The sequence below is a fragment of the Populus trichocarpa genome, chromosome 12, assembly GCF_000002775.5.
Source record: "Populus trichocarpa isolate Nisqually-1 chromosome 12, P.trichocarpa_v4.1, whole genome shotgun sequence".
Lineage (NCBI taxonomy): Eukaryota > Viridiplantae > Streptophyta > Magnoliopsida > Malpighiales > Salicaceae > Populus > Populus trichocarpa.
In genome coordinates, this window is record NC_037296.2 from 12197085 (window position 1) to 12213707 (window position 16623).

General features: G+C 33.9%; 3 protein-coding genes across 4 annotated transcripts; 1 reads left to right on the forward strand and 2 right to left on the reverse strand.

Annotated features, from left to right (window-relative positions):
• The first annotated feature begins 1365 nt into the window (after window positions 1-1365).
• On the forward strand, window positions 1366-4563 carry LOC7484476 (uncharacterized). Of its 2 annotated transcripts, none has more exons than XM_024582318.2 (3): window positions 1366-3209; window positions 3291-3383; window positions 3469-4563. In XM_024582318.2, the coding sequence occupies exons 1-3, from the start codon at window positions 3162-3164 to the stop codon at window positions 4393-4395; spliced, it is 1068 nt and encodes a 355-aa protein (XP_024438086.1). In that variant the 5' UTR covers window positions 1366-3161; the 3' UTR covers window positions 4396-4563. The 2 variants fall into 2 exon arrangements, with proteins under 2 accessions (XP_024438086.1, XP_052301802.1); XM_052445842.1 differs by having other exon boundaries at window positions 3296-3383.
• Window positions 4564-7801: 3238 nt separating this feature from the next.
• LOC7484477 (acetolactate synthase 2, chloroplastic) lies at window positions 7802-10012 on the reverse strand. The gene has a single exon (XM_024582568.2). The coding sequence runs from the start codon at window positions 9914-9916 to the stop codon at window positions 7940-7942; it is 1977 nt and encodes a 658-aa protein (XP_024438336.1). The 5' UTR covers window positions 9917-10012; the 3' UTR covers window positions 7802-7939.
• A 3530-nt stretch (window positions 10013-13542) lies between these two features.
• Window positions 13543-15001, reverse strand: LOC7454559 (protein transport protein Sec61 subunit gamma-1). Its single transcript, XM_002318696.4, has 3 exons — window positions 14773-15001; window positions 14575-14690; window positions 13543-13770 (listed from the first exon to the last, which is right to left on the reverse strand). Exons 1-2 carry the CDS (start codon window positions 14864-14866, stop codon window positions 14575-14577), a joined length of 210 nt encoding a protein of 69 aa, XP_002318732.1. The 5' UTR covers window positions 14867-15001; the 3' UTR covers window positions 13543-13770.
• Window positions 15002-16623: the final 1622 nt, after the last annotated feature.

A 16623-nucleotide genomic window follows, 5' to 3' on the forward strand; every position in this document is an offset into this window, starting at 1 on the left:
TTTGGGTCCTTTTGTAAATTTGATTTTTCTTTTCAAATTTCATCTTCAATTCAAAATTATAAGTTGTCATCTCATTTATTTATTTTTTTCAAATTTGGTCACCTTTCTCTTAATTACTATTATTTTGTTTTGGATCCTTTTATATGATTTTTTTTTTCAATTTCATCTTTCAATATTTGATTTATTATTAATTGAGTTTTGTGGTTATTTTAGATACGATGCTTCCGACTTAGTGACTTGAAAAAAACTAATATAGGTAGGGATCATTTTTTTTTGCAATTTGTTTTTCAATTTCATCTTTTAACATTGTTTATTTTGAAAAATAAGCTTCATAAATTTCATCGGTTGTCTTTCAATTAGGTTATCTCGATTTCATGACCTGGACAACGAGTTTGGCTGGTTAACTCAAGTATTTTTTAGGGTCGTTTTTTTCTATTTTTCAGTTTCATAATTCAAAATTAGATTTATTTTTAAATTAAGATTCATCATTTGCCCAATTTTTTCTTCTATTAGGTAACCTCATTCACATGATCCAACTTGCAAGGTTTCACAGCCTTACACAAGTTTGCAGGTGTTGATTTTTTGGGCTTCTTTTTATTGATTGATATTTTTTTCGATTTCATATTTCTATATTTGGATTGTTGAGAATTGATTACCGTTATTTTTTTTTCAATTTTCCTTCTATGAGGTTGTCTTGGGCTTACGAATCGGGTTGCGAGTTTTCCATAGTAGCTCGGGTTGACTCGGGACACTTTATTTTGTTATTTTTTTTCAATTCCATCCTTTAACATTGAGTTATCTTATAATTAAAATTTGTAATTTATTTTCCGTTTTGATAGACATTCTTTTTCTTCTAGTCATCATTATCACATTTTCTTTTGAAATTCGAGTCATAATTTTTTTTTCCTTTCTAAAATATGCTAATAATATCTGAACAGTATTTTTTATGTTATAGAAAAATCAGTCAGACCCGCGACGAAGCGTGAGTGAACTATACAGTGGAAGCCTAAAACTCAAGAAAAAAAGTATAATTTTTTAATATATATACAGATCTGCTAATACTACATGTCCGATTAATTTCAAGTTGGTTTCGATGAATATATAGATCAGTAGATAATTTATTAATTTCAACTCCAGTATTTTAGAAGAGGGGTTTGATAATTTTGCAAGCAAGTTTATTCTACTGACATGGTGTGAATTTTTTTAGGGAGATAACAAAGTTTTCACCTGACGAAGGTAGTTTCAGTTCTTAAATTCAGCGCCATAGAATTTATCTGAAGCACCAGTCCTACTAATTCACTGATTCACATATATTCTTCAAGTCTTTTTCTTATCATATTTTCATGATGTGTAGCCTTATTTTTTTTCCGCAAAACCAAAATATAATAAGTTGTGTAACATGTAATTATCTTCTTTCAGACTATGCATCAGAATTAAAGATCATCTAAGGCCCACTATAATCATTGTTAGTATTTATCAATTTTAACACATCTCACTGTATGGTATAAAAAAAAATTATCGCTTTCAAGCTCAAGGTGGAAAAGCAAACAACAATGGTTAGAAAATTCGAAGGGAAAGAGAGTGGGGAGGGGGGAGTTTGTTTAAGTCTTGCAGTCCTTTTCAAGCTAAACTTCGAGAAAAGTCATATTCTAAATAACTCAATATCTGGGAAGATGAACTGCTTAAGTATTCATTAAATATGCATGGAGTGTCAAATGGAATGAAGAGAGTATTGTAATATTTAATTTTTCTTCAGTGGTATTCTTCAACAGAAACGGGGGACTGCGCATATGGCAGCAAATCTCAGCTAGCCTGGAAGCACAACATTTTCCACTGATTTTAAGTATAATCATGCAATTCGAGGAGATGCATCTATATATTATCTTAAGGTCAATTTGCAAATTATAATAAGCTTTTCTTAGTACTTTGTCTCTATGGAAGTATTCCTTTCAGGCATCTAAGGGCGGCATGTTATACTTCTACACCGGATTGGAATAAACCTTGTTCTTGGTTTCTTCAGCACCATGTCTAAAAGGGCCTCCAAAATCCAGCAATTTTCTAGAACAGTTATTCATTTAATCCATATACGAGCACAGGATGTGGCTTATCTGACTGGCACCTGGAGCAATAGCGGAAGACTACTGCCGGCAGTAACTTGGCTGATGTCAATATGCTGACATTGCTGCTTAATGTTAACATACCAGTTTCTAATCATATTATCACCCTCAGGAATCAGGATAGCTACCTGCCATTAAAAACCATTGTTGCTAAACAATGCCAAGTTCTGAAGAGGTTCATCAGAAACTTTTATAGAACTCAGCTACAATCCCTCTACTGATTTACAAATTACAACAAGCTTGGCTTCGAAACAAGTTCTTAGGTTTAGGGTCGGCCTTCACACCAAAGGACTCGTGTAGTTCAACACAACCAAGTCCTCCTTGTTAACTAAAGGTTCTTAAATGGTCGCTTTCCATTGAAGATTTAAAAATTTAGAGGCTGATGTTTCCTCCCAATTGAATATATTTTTGCCGTTGGTTGCCACTCTAATATCATTTGAGAATTAAGTTTTTTTTTTTTCTCCCTTCTGACTATTTATCCTGGAGTCGGATTGATAGAGGCGTGGAAGTCGAGCTAAATTAAAGGTATAATCAAGGTTTATTATATGCTAAATACTCATATTAACTAATGATCATATGGCATATACTAATCTTTTATAAGATTAAAAAACCATGGATAGAATACGAACTGGAAACCATCAACTGTTGATAGTTCCCAGTTTTAGAACATTGCTCTTGTCATTGTCAGCATGCCTTTCGTTATCGTGACTTATTTTTATTTTCTTGAATAGCTGACATTCATATCCAAGCTTGCAACAAGAAATGTTTTAGTCAGTTTGGCTTGGTCTTCTCTTCAGAGCTGACTCTAATTTCTTCCACCAAATCCCCTACTTGCTCCTTTTCCCAGTGGTCACTTTCGGTTTCTTTAATACTCCTACTCACTTCCTTTTTTGTTCTCGGAGGGTTTGACTACTTTGGTTTCTCATTCTTAGGCTCCCTTGGTCCTTTCTTTCCATGAATCTCTTTGTTTCATAATTTTTTCTTGCTGATACGTACAGCAGTAAATTCCCTGTGGTGTTCTTGTCTCCCAACCCCCTCGATCCCATGGGTAGGAACAATGAAGGAGAGGTTCTTTACAGTGCAGGATCTAAGGTAAGTAACTTGTACTCTATAAAAAGTTGTCTAACCACAAAAAATGTTCAGGAATTCTAATTAAGGTTGACAAAAAACTAGGCCAGGATGGAAGGTCAAAAGAAAAAATCTCTTCTTGCATCTATAACCAAACCTGGAGTCGAAAATAGCAGACCAAGCAGTATGGTTGTGAAGGTATATTTCAATCTATAAACAATCTAGATTATGTTTTTGTAGGGTTGTAATGCATATCTATCTAACTAGTTTTGGTTGTATACAGAAAGCACATACCGTAGTTCCTGCACATATCTTGGCAGAAGCCATATCGACAATTCGTGGTCTTGACCTCAGATGGTCAGGTCCGATAACAACAACAGAAATGCAATATGTTGAGCAGTATGTCTTGGCGAAATACCCCCAATACGCTGGCTTTATCGGAGAGAAGGTTGATCTATCTACTCTTTGTATCAACGAGGAGATTTCAGAGCCTTCACCTGACGACAAGAATAAGTCACCAAGGGCTAGTCCGAGAGAGGTCTCCATACCATCCTTGGGAAGCAATCACCCTGACTTGGATAGAACCCAGTTAGAGCCATCAAGACTGCTTGATATTCTCACAGAGAAATCCTCATTTCCAGGGAGTTTCGTATCAATACCTGAAATTCAAGCTCAGCACAAAGTTCTGAGGCACTGTGGATTACTCGATAATGAGTATCTTGTCCTATTCACTCAAAACTACAAAGATGCAATGATGTTAGTAGGGGAGAGCTACCCTTTCTTCAGAGGGAAATTCTACATGACTGCTATCGGGGAAGAAATGGATTATGTAAAGGAATTCGCCAGTTACAAGGAATCAAAAGTGATCCCGACGCCAGAGACTTGGTTGGATTTGAGAATCAAGGGATCACAGCTCAGCCAGTATTTTAGAAGGAAGTGTAAGCACAGCCCTAAGGGGCTGTTCTCATACCCAGCTGATGTGCATGGAACTCGTTATTCTATGCATTGGGTATCAGAAGCCCATCGGAACTCATGGCATGTTCTGCTGGACGCAACTGCACTTGTTGTGGGAAAGGATAGGTTGAATCTTGCACTTCACAGGCCTGACTTTGTGCTGTGCAGCCCTGACAATACCCCTACTAATCCTTCAACAATCACATGCCTTCTTGTTAGGAAGAGATCTTTTGATACAACAACAGCTTCTTCTTAGCTCGAAGATTAAGAAGAGGTTTTTGTTTGTGATTTTTGAGCATGCTTGGACTGGTTAATTAAGCAAAGTCAATACATGTTTTCACCTTGGTGTCTGAAATCGGTAATCTGATTTGGTTAATTTTAACCTGTCATTGAAGTGTCCTTCACCCTACGAATAATCCTATCATTGAATAACCTTCACTCTTCGGAGGCGGAAGCATCTAAAAAAAGTCCACAATTATGTGTTTAATGTATACTGGAAATGATGTGATGAGTTATTTGCTGATATATAAAAATTAACAATTAAATCATTGTATATGTGTTAATAATATAATTTTTGGTTTTTCTTACAATTTTTTTTTTCAAGTTTGAGGCTTAACGTGGTGGTTAAGATGGTCTTTAGTTATCCCTTGAACCATGCGCCCGTCACATTCCGTTTGGGTGCAGAGTGCAGAACCACTTGCATCGCTTACTTTTAACTTCTACCCTGAACCTTATCAAGGTAATAAAAAGAAGTGAATCCATCAATTTTCATCTATGGTTATGAATCTGACAAAGCCAACCTAGAGAGTACTTGATTCTTACAATCCCTATATCAAAAGATCAGAAAGCATCAAGATTATGTGCCTGGTCTGTAGCGATCGAAGATTTCGATGACGATTGTTTCTTCTCGCAATCCTCGCATTAAAAATAGCACCAATCAAAGAATTTCTCTGAAGGACTTTGGATCATTATGACTATCCTCTGTATCTGTCTGACGTCTTTGAAACCACGAAAGATGTGGAATCATCAAAACTAAGAGCCCAGATCAACACCATCTTGAGAATCAAACTGGCCTGTCATGCCAATAACATCATCAAGCTGCTGAAGAACCAACCGCACTCCCAAGCTCAGAACTCAGTGCAGACATGCCTAGACTGCTGCGCACAGCTGGACAGTCAAAAACTATACTTGTACCATCACGGCAATTCATGCCTTTCCAGGAACAAAATATCCTGTAAACCAGCAAGTGCAGACACGGCACCAGCACCCCACCCCTGAGACATTTTCCTCTTTCAAACATAGCTGGAGGCAGGTTATCTACACACTGAAGTTCAAATATCTGGACCCTTTCAAAGAAACTAAACCCACGTTAAATTTTATTGACCTACATGAACACACATGAAACATACAGGTCCCATTGTACAAACAGAACGTGAAACATACACGTCCCAATGTATAAACAGGACATAGTAGGTGGTCAAAACAAGCACACCCCTACCTCGGAAAACCAGTCCTGCTTCTGTCAGCTGGCTCTTTCCGTTTTTACTACAGAGAGTTAGACCAGCAACACGTTTGAAGCTTCTTCAGCCATTTCCTATAAAGGACAATCACACCGCCTCTTTGACCATTAGCTTAACAGATCTTTTAGTCCCAAAATTTCCACAAAAAAACCAAAAGAAAGAAAGAAAGAAAGGACAAGGAACAGAATGTTAGGAATATAAAAATTATTAAGACTCGATATTTATTACACTATTGCCATGATTTTTCATTAATTCAGGGATCTCGACCTCTCCTGTCTTAATGTCAACCAAAAGGTGCTGATATCTTGTGTGTGTGTGTGTGTACAAAGATATTATGATCTCTGAACAACAACTCAAATCACAACCCAAATCTACTGTAATTTCAGAGCTTTGCATCATGTATATACACAATTCATAATATAAAAAACCAAAAGAAAGTTTCCAAGAAAGACAGAAGAAAATCACCGCCATCAACAACTTAGTGATTAACCAATATAAATATATCCAACAGTGATAAAATCAAACATATTCACACACACATAATGATTTAATTAGTAACTTTCATACCATTTCATAACCCATTACACCATATACATAGTCCACCATCACACACCATGTACGAACTCATCACACAGTGTATAACCCAACATCACAGTGTATCATCTTCCTTGAAAAATAGCGTGTATACATAGAGGATGTCAAGTTCGGCTTGGACGGCCCAATTTCCTTTCTTTCTTCTTCTCTCTCTTTTCTTTTTTATTCTCTTGATTTTCGCACATAACTCTCTCTATAATTACGAAGTTGTCTTCATTTGTTTTTGGATGACAACATTGGTTGGCTTTACTTTTGTTTTTTTGTTTTTTATTTTTTTTATATTAAGTTGAATATGAATTATATTTCTAAATATTGGTTGGTTTACTTATTATTATTTTATCTTGATATTATAACTTGGATTATAGATTTGATAGGTTAATTTAGGTTACCTCAGTTTTTTATTTTTTTAATTAATTTTATTTTTTAATTTCATTATTCAACATTATATTGTTTAAGAATTGACCTATTAATTTTTTTATTTTTTTTATAAGGTTATCTTAATATCTTAGTCTGGATCATGGGTTTCCCATATTAACTTGAGTTTTTTTGTCATTTGTTCTTAATTTATTATTTTTTTTCAATTTTTTTTTATTATTTTTAAAATTGATTTTTTCTAATTTTATTATTTATTATTTTATTAATTAAAAATTAAGTATTATAATTTATTTCAATTTGATTTTAAAAAAATTATCGTTGTTTTATGACTTTAATAGGATAGATTTAAGTATTGTAAAAAAATAGTCCAGTATCACATTTTTATTATTTAGAGAGAGAAAAAAGTGTTGCCCAATGTACATTGAATTTTGAATTCATGATTGCTAGAAAACAAACACTTTAGGAATATATATATATATATATATATATATATATATATATATATATATATATATATATATATTTTTTTCTAAAAAAAAAAATGATTTTATGAGTGTAATAGTAATCTATTTTTTTAAAAAAAAACCATTTATTGATTTTTTTATCAAAATGACACGCCCCACACACAAATATATAATTTTTTAGCTAAAAAAAAAATTGATTTGATGAGTGTAATAGTAATCTAGTTTTGTAATAAGAATCCATGTATTGATTCTTGTACCAAAATGCCAGGCCCCACACTGAAATATGTAATCAAATAAATATATTTAGCTGATCTTAGAGAGACCCATTTGCAGCATCTAAGAAGACAAACGTTGTGGACCGTTCTGCAGAAGCAACTCCTAAACGACTTTTATAAACTTGAACTGTCACAATATCATGGAGTAAAAACTCACAGCCCAAAACCATGAATGAATCTAAACACGACTAAATTTGCACTAACAAGCAATTCAGGAGAATCAGGAGAAATCCTATCATCCTCCGAAGCCCTTTTTGTTTTTCGAAGACGGCAAGCTAACACCTTTGCACGAATTATTGGGGAATCGGATACACAACTAGCACCCTGATATCTTCAAATTTTCCTTTTTTTCTCCTGCAAGACAATTCATTTTATGCAACCTAGCCATTCTAGCCCTGCAATACATCATATGACTAGCCTACATATGCACAAGCTCATTGAAAAGTGCCCCTTTATTGAATATATAAAATCTCAATACAAGATTCAAATATAGGTCCACATAACAGACACGGCGTGGAATAACACAGAACATTCATATAATTTTTTTAAAACATATCTGTTGCAGAGGAAGATCAGTACTTCGTTCTTCCATCACCCTCAGTTATCACATCTTTAAAAGCCCCTCCACTTGGGATCATAGGCAAGACATGTTCTTGGTGGGGCACAATCACATCCAATAAGTATGGCCCGGGAGTGTTCAACATTTTTTGAATTGCTGCTCTAAGATCATCCTTTCTCGTGATGCGGGCAGCAGGTATTCCACAAGCTTCTGCAAACTTCAACATATTGGGAAAAATCTCAGACTCGTTCGATGGATTACCCAAATATGTGTGAGCCCGGTTAGCTTTGTAGAATCGATCCTCCCACTGGACCACCATGCCCAAATGCTGATTGTTCAGAAGCATTATCTTGACAGGGAGATTCTCCACACGAATAGTGGCTAACTCTTGGATATTCATGATGAAGCTTCCATCACCATCAATGTCCACAACAATGGAATCAGGATTCGCAACAGCAGCTCCAATAGCAGCAGGCAATCCAAAACCCATCGCCCCCAACCCCCCTGATGTCAACCACTGCCTTGGTCTCTTATACTTGTAAAACTGAGCAGCCCACATTTGATGCTGCCCAACCCCAGTACTTATAATCGCATTCCCATCAGTCAACTCATCAAGAACCTGAATCGCATACTGAGGAGGAATTGCTTCTCCAAAAGTCTTAAAGCTCAATGGATACTTCACTTTCTGCTCATTCAACTCCTCTCTCCATGCCCTAAAGTCCATTTTCCCTCTAGCACCTCTGCTCTCCAAAATCTTGTTGATCCTTTGTAAAGCCACCTTGACATCCCCACAAACCGACACATGAGGCTGCTTGTTCTTCCCAATCTCAGCCGAATCAATATCAATATGCACAATCTTTGCCCTACTTGCAAAAGCCTCAAGCTTTCCTGTCACACGATCATCAAACCTCACACCAAAAGCAAGCAGCAAATCACTCTTATCCACAGCATAATTCGCATACACTGTTCCATGCATACCAAGCATTTGCAAAGACAGCTCATCCCCTACAGGGAAGGCACCTAGACCCATCAAAGTACTCGCGACAGGAATCCCCGTCAACTCAACAAACCTCCTCAACTCCTCACTCGAATTCAAACACCCTCCACCCACATACAAAACTGGCTTCTTACTCTCCGAAATCAATCTCACGATCTGCTCTAAATGCAACTCATTCGGATTCCTTGGCAACCTCGACAGGTAACCAGGCAACTTCATAGGCACATCCCAATTAGGAACAGCCAATTGCTGCTGTATATCCTTTGGAATATCAATCAAAACAGGGCCAGGCCTGCCCGAGGAAGCCAAAAAGAAAGCTTCCTTAATAATCCTAGGAATATCATCAACATCAAGAACCAAATAATTATGTTTGGTTATGGACCTTGTTACCTCAACAATTGGTGTTTCTTGAAACGCATCAGTGCCTATCATTCGCCGCGGAACCTGACCAGTAATGGCCACTATTGGGACGCTATCAAGCAGCGCGTCAGCCAATCCACTCACAAGATTCGTGGCGCCAGGACCTGACGTTGCAATACAAACGCCAGGCAAGCCTGAAGCACGCGCGTAGCCTTCAGCAGCGAAGACACCTCCTTGCTCGTGGCGCGGTAAGACATTTCGGATTTTATTAGATCTTGTGAGAGCTTGGTGAATCTCCAAGGAGGCCCCCCCAGGGTAAGCGAAGACATCAGTTACACCTTCGCGTTCGAGAGCTTCTACGAGGATGTCAGCGCCTTTTCGGGGTTCATCAGGGGCAAATCTGGGAAATGAGAATTTCTCGGTTGTCGGGGAGGAAGTTGTTGCGGTGGAAGAAATGGGTTTGGAGAGGGAGTTGGAGATGTGGAGAGAGCGGGTTTTTGTGTGGTTAAAGGTTGAAGGGAGGGTGAGTGTGAGTGTGGAAATGGGTAATGGGGCTTTGGAAGGGGAAGGGGGTCTGTAGATGGGTGCAGTGGAGGTTGAGGGGGCTGCTGCTACCGCCGCCATATTGGACATGGCAGAAGAAAGAGAGAGACAGAGGACGTCGAGAGAGTTTCTGGCAGAGCGAGAGGAATGCTATCGTGTGACTTGCGAGTGATTTAAAGAGGTTGGAAGTTTGAAAGGGTTGTGGACGGTGGAGAGTAGAGTGGAATTTGCTTTCCTGTCCAATTTAAATGAAATATTAATTTATGTATTAATAAAGGTTAAATTTATTTTTATATTAATTTTATTTGAAATTTTTAAATTTGACCCCGTGGTTATCCCGGACCAAAATTTTGGTCACGAGTTTTAGATCGGGTTATCAGGTCGACATCAAATTGTTTTTTTATATAAATTCAAACGATATTGTTTTTGTTAAAAATAAATAAATAATCAACGAGTCGCAATCAAGTTTTTGACAGGCTCTTATCGGGCCAACCCAGGATTTTAGCCCGATCAACCTGTTTTTTTTACTATATCACCTGAGTTTTTACTTTTTTTATTTTTTTAAATTCGGTCCGGTTCTAGCCTTAAATTAACCGAGTCACTGATCGATCCACCAAGCCGAGCCTGTTTTTAAAATTATAATTTTAATAGAGCAATTTGAATTAACATTAAATATTAGAAAGAATTTAATGAATTTTACTCAATATTAAATTTTAAATTCATATTAAAAAATTAAATTTATTTTACCATTATACTAATATCTTATACGATTAAATAATTTCTTTTATTGATATGTAATATTCAATGTACCAAGGTTTATGTCTATGGAGTTATATAAAAATATAGAAACCCATTAAAAAATATATTAAGAGATTGGGCTTTTTTTCATGTTAATATATACAATAAAACAATTTTTTTTCTTTTTTAAATTTCAATCTCATTTTTTTATTTAACTCTTTTGTGCTCTTATTTCATGGGATAAAATTTTAAACTATAGTAAAAATAAAAAATAAAAAATGGGAGGACCATAATATAAAACATGGAAAAAATATGTAGTCAATCTTAAAATCCTATAGAATTTTTATTTGGTTCCAAAATTCATTTTATTTTATTTTTCTTTCAGATCAATTTAAAAAAAAAATAGAAAGTCATAAAAAAAACAATGGAGAAAAGATAAAATTATGGGTCGGCTAAGAAGTCCAAGAAAAAAGGGGGGAATTCTTTCCTTACCCGTGATTCATTCATGAGTCATGACTCGCCCTTGTTTTTTAGGAGACCCCACCAATCATGGTGAAAAGAAGGGCCCACCTAGTCTGACCAAATTGACCTTTGTAACCTCGAGACAAATATCCAACGCCGGGCTATGATAGTGTTTGGCTCTGCGTTAGCTTCTGTTTTTTTTATCAAACGCAATAGCATGATGTTTGGTTATTTTCAGTAACTGTGTTTTGGCCATGGGACCCATGAAAATTTGGCATTTCACCTGCGGTTTTAGCAAGCAATTTTTTCCTGCTTTTCTTGCACTGTTTATGTTAATTGCACTGTTCATTGAACAGTGCAATTAACATGAACAGTGTACATCGGTACACTGTTCATGTGAACAGTGCAAGAAATTGCACTGTTCACTTAAAAATAGTGAACAGTGCAATTTCTTGCACTGAATTTTTTTTTTTTTAGTGTTTTTTTTAGTGTGTGATAATTTTTTTAATATTTTTTTTAAATTAGTTTAGACTGAATTTTATACCTGATAATATTTTATCTAATTTTATTATACGCTAAAATAATTATGGAAACTGTAATTCTTATCAGATGTATTTCGTACATAATGGAATTGTAGATGCTTTCATGGAATAATAAAAAATATTTTATATTAAGTATGATTTATTTCATGATGTAATAGCAATAGTTAAATCCATAATATTTAAATTAAAAATTATCAATATTAATATATATTTTTTAAAATTATTTTATAACCTCAATTTTAAAAGCATTTTTAACCAAACACATTAAACTACTTTTTCTTCAACCTCAATTTCAACCACAGTTTTAACCAAACACCTATTTTTTCAAACCAACCTCAACTAAAAGTACTTTTTATAAAACAACTTTTTTCAAACCACAACCACAACAGCTACCGCAATACCAAACACACTCTCTCTATATATATATATATATATATATATATATCTTCATTTATTTTCTTTTACCTTGGATGCATGCATTAAATATTTCTCTTCATTTTGTAATATGACTTGTCTTCTCATAGTTTTTCTTATTTATTATTTATGTAACTGTGTTTTTTTGTTTGACTGGAAATAATATTTTCGAGCTAGCTTCCTTCTGGCTAGCTTGCACATCATTTAAGACTAAGTTCTATCGTTTGATGATCCTAAGGGTGTACCTCGACATTCAAACAAATTTAATAAAACCCTTCAACTGTTTTCATTAAGGTTTTAAATTGTTGGTTTTGTGATTGTAATTATTTTTTAAAGTATTTTTTATTTAAAAATATATCAAAATAATATTTTTTTTATATTTTAAAAATTATTTTTGATATCAGCACATTAAAATGATATGAAAATACTAAAAAAATATTAATTTAATACAAAGAAAAAAATAAAAAAAAAATTAAATTTTTTTAAAACGTAAAAACAATTACTGCGTCAAGGAATAGAGCATGCCTTCTTAACCATCAAACCATTCCCTTGAAGTTTTTTTATAACTAGTTTCCATAGTTTTAAGAAACTAAATGAATTGCTTGAGAAATGATCAGTTTTTCTCTCTCTGTTTTTTTTTTATATAGAAAACATACAAATATCATAAACAAAACATACAAGTAAGAGAAATAATACAAAAAAAATTGATATATTTAAAATAAAATTACTGAGGTTAGTTAATTTTTAAATATTCAAGGTTGTTAAGTGTTAACTATTTAATAAAATATAAATTAATTATTATAAATAAAACAAAAACAATTTAGATAGTTAAGTTTACTATATAATTAAGCTGAGAGCTGATATTTATTACTGCTTTTCACCATAAGATTTATGAGTTGAAATGCTGTAATTCTGGATAATAAAATTGATTTTGATTTGCATAGGTTGGGCCTGTATTAATTTCTATTTTCTAGATAAAGAAAGCGTACCCATGCGTTCTTGGGAGTTGGGACTTGGGAGGCTCCGGGATCTCGCTAATGGTTCTTCACTTCATGAAAAAAATTCTTTTAAGGTTACTGCCCTTTTGGACTCTACTAGAAGCATCAGGAACTGATTTTCTTTTTTCCTTTCCTTTCTTTCTATTGCCGAAATCCAAACTGATAAACTACACCTGAAGCAGGCTTCTGCCAGGAAAATCCCAGATGATCTTTGATATGTTTTGGTGACGAGTGTAAGAATCTCTCTCTCTATATATATAGAATGGGTATTCATTATCTAATATCTAATATTGTCCGCATATATTTTTAAAAACTTTTTTGGCTGAGCATTGCAAGTACCACACTGTAAATTTCACGTTACAGAAGTCCAGATCATGACAACAAGCGAACCAAAAGGAGACCATAATTGTACTGTGGTTCTTTCCCGACTACTTAAACATGAGCTTGAATCTCTCCACATATTGGAAGAAAAGAGGTGAGACAACTAACTCATCCACTACAACATCGATAAGGAAAGGCATAAGAGCATAAGATCACACAAAGGGTCAAACAGTCGCAGAGCTTAAAAGAATCATAAAGAGTTTTGATATCGATAATTTCCTTGTTTGTGGAATATCACAAACAAACAGATGCAGAGCCTAAAAGAATCATAAAAAGTTTTGATATTGGTAATTTCCTTGTTTGTGGAGCATTGCAAACAAATCAAAAAGAAAATTAAGCAAGCTAAAAGCTAAGCTTCCTCATTAAAGATAAGTTTTTTATCAGACTGCCTCTTGATGATCCATACCACCTGCAATTTTAGAAGAAAGAAAAATCAGCTTTTGTTCAAAAACAATTCCAAAACAATTTAAATAAAGCCTAATAGAACCACATGACCATTCTCTAAAACCAGAACGCAAAATAAACATGGAAAATCAAGAAAATATTAAGTTTATAGAGATGGAGGCATGACCGCATTTCTATACATACTGCATAACAAAAAGACCAAAACAACTTGCATGATAGCAAAGAAAATAATCAAAGCCGTTATCAAATCAAGAGCAAGAACAATTAAACAAACCATTATCAATAATGATACATGCATAAGCTATAGTAATTTTCAATAGTGACCCCAAAAGTATCAATGTGCAATGACACAGCCACTAGTACATTGCAAACGAAAATAATCAAAACCATTATCAAAATCAAGAGTAGGATCAATTAAACAAACCACACCACTACTTGCAAATCATAGCAAACTCAATCTAATTGTGCAAACCATACAGACATAAACCATAATAATTTTCAATTTGTTAATTATGTATAAAACACAAACAGGTCTTAAATCTTCATCGACAATAAAACTAAATTCGATTATAAGATATCCCAATTGCTACAACTTCTCGATTTAATCATTATTTTCTAAAAATAACACCATTTAACCAAGTATAAACCTCATAATAATTATCCCAATTGCATTACATGATTAAAAAATCAAAACAATCAATCTGCCATGCATCACCATCAACAAATCTCTCAAAAAAATAAACAGTAAAAAAAATTAAAAATTCTATCAATAAAAAACAAAAAATTGATACTGAAATCGAAACATTACCTAAGAAGCACCAACGATGATGTTATTAATTGGGATAAAAATCAACTTCACGAAAAACCCAACAAATCCCATAACCACGAATCCGATTGCAGTACGAGTCGCCACCTTCGTGAATTCTACAAAATATAAAACCAGAATTTTCAAAATCCCTAACTTTTTTTACTGCGACAATCCAATGATTAATAAAAAAATTAATACCTTTTTGATCGGGTTTGTGGCAGCGTTTGACGAGTCGGACGCTATCTTTAGCGAATTCTCTGAGAGGATCGACGACGGAATCTATGGCGTCCATTGTTGTTGAAGAGAAATAGGAGATCGAGAAACCCTAGACAGATTTATTTGAGATTTTTTCTTCTTCCTTTTTGAAAGAGCAAAAAATATGAGAGAGAGAGAGAGAGAGAGAGTCTCTTGTGACAATTGCTTTGCAGACGGTACAGACACCCTTTTATTTCTCTACAAGTGTAACGCGGAAGAGGAGACTTTTCCTAGTCAAAGCTGGAAGGCAGATTTTATTTGATTTAATTTTTATTTATTTATTTATTTTATTAGATTGAAAAGTCTTTCATAAATAGAGTAAAACTAGTTACATGCCCGTGCGATGCCGCGGGTCAATTATTTTTTGCATTTTAAAAATAGTCAAGATCTAAAAGTGTTAGGTTTTTTTGCAAAGTTATATCCAAGAATCTCAGGTTTGGTTGCAACGCCTGACCCAAGAGTAATGTTTATAATATTAATAATAACATTAAACTTGGGTTAACCCTTAGCATAAAAGTGTCTGGACTGCAATACCAGACCCAATAGCATTGGGCGTGGGTCTGGCTACAAGGTCGTATCATAAAAATGTGATAATTAAATAGATTAGTTAAAAAGAAAAAAAACCAACAGGAAGAAAAAAACTAATGAAAAAAAAGAAAAAAAAATGAATTAATTGGGTTAACCCTTCAAACCAGGTTAACCCGTCATACCTTGAATTCGCATCGTGAAAGTTTGATAATTAAAAAGAAAAAAACAAATTAATGGGTTAACCCAAAATTAACTGGGCTAACTCGTCAAACCAGGTTAACCTGTCAAACCCGGAATCCGTGTAATGAAAGTTTGATAACTAAATAGAAAAAAATTTAACATCAATTTAAATTAAACGAAAAAAATTAATTAAAAAAAAAAAAGGCATCAGCCTTTTCACTGTGGACTGTACTGTGCAGTTCACAGTCAAAGGCATAAAAAAAAACTAAAGGCGTCAGCCGAGAACTACTTAAAAAAAAAATTAATATTAATAAACTAAATTAATTAAATAAATAAAATTAAAAAGAAAAAAAACCTCTAAGAAGAAAAAAAACTAAATAGAAAGAAATTTAACATTAACAAACTAAACTAAACGAAAAAAATAATTAAAAACAAAAAAAAACAAAAAAAAAATAAAATTAAGGTTAACTCGTCAAACCAAGTTAACCCGTTAAACCCGGGATCCGTGTCATGAATGTCTGGTAACTAAATAAAAAAAAGTGAACATTAACAAACTGAACTAAACAAAAAAAATTAATTAAAAAGAAAAAAAATCCGGGTTAACTCGTCAAACCATGTTAACCTGTTAAACTCAGTATTTGTGTCATGAAAGTCTGATAACTAAATAAAAAAAAATTTAACATTAACAAACTAAATTAAACAAAAATATTTATGAAAATAATAATTAAAAAAAAATTGACGGGTCAACCCAGAATTAACTGGGTTCACCCGTGAAACCAGGTTAACCCGTGAAACTCGGGATATGTGTCATGAAAGTCTAATAACTAAATAGAAAGAAATTTAACATTAACAAACTAAACTAAATGAAAAAAATTAATTAAAAAAAACAAAGAAAGAAGCAAAAAAAAATCCCAAAAATCATTAAAAAAACAGCTAAAAAAACTTAGACAACTTAAAAAAAAAAAAAAACGCCTAAGGAATCAGTGTTTTACTGTGGACTGCACAGTGCAGTCCACAGTAAAACACTGATTCCTTTTAGCTATTGTTATAATTAGATCTGTGTTCCACACTTTGTTTGGGCCGGGT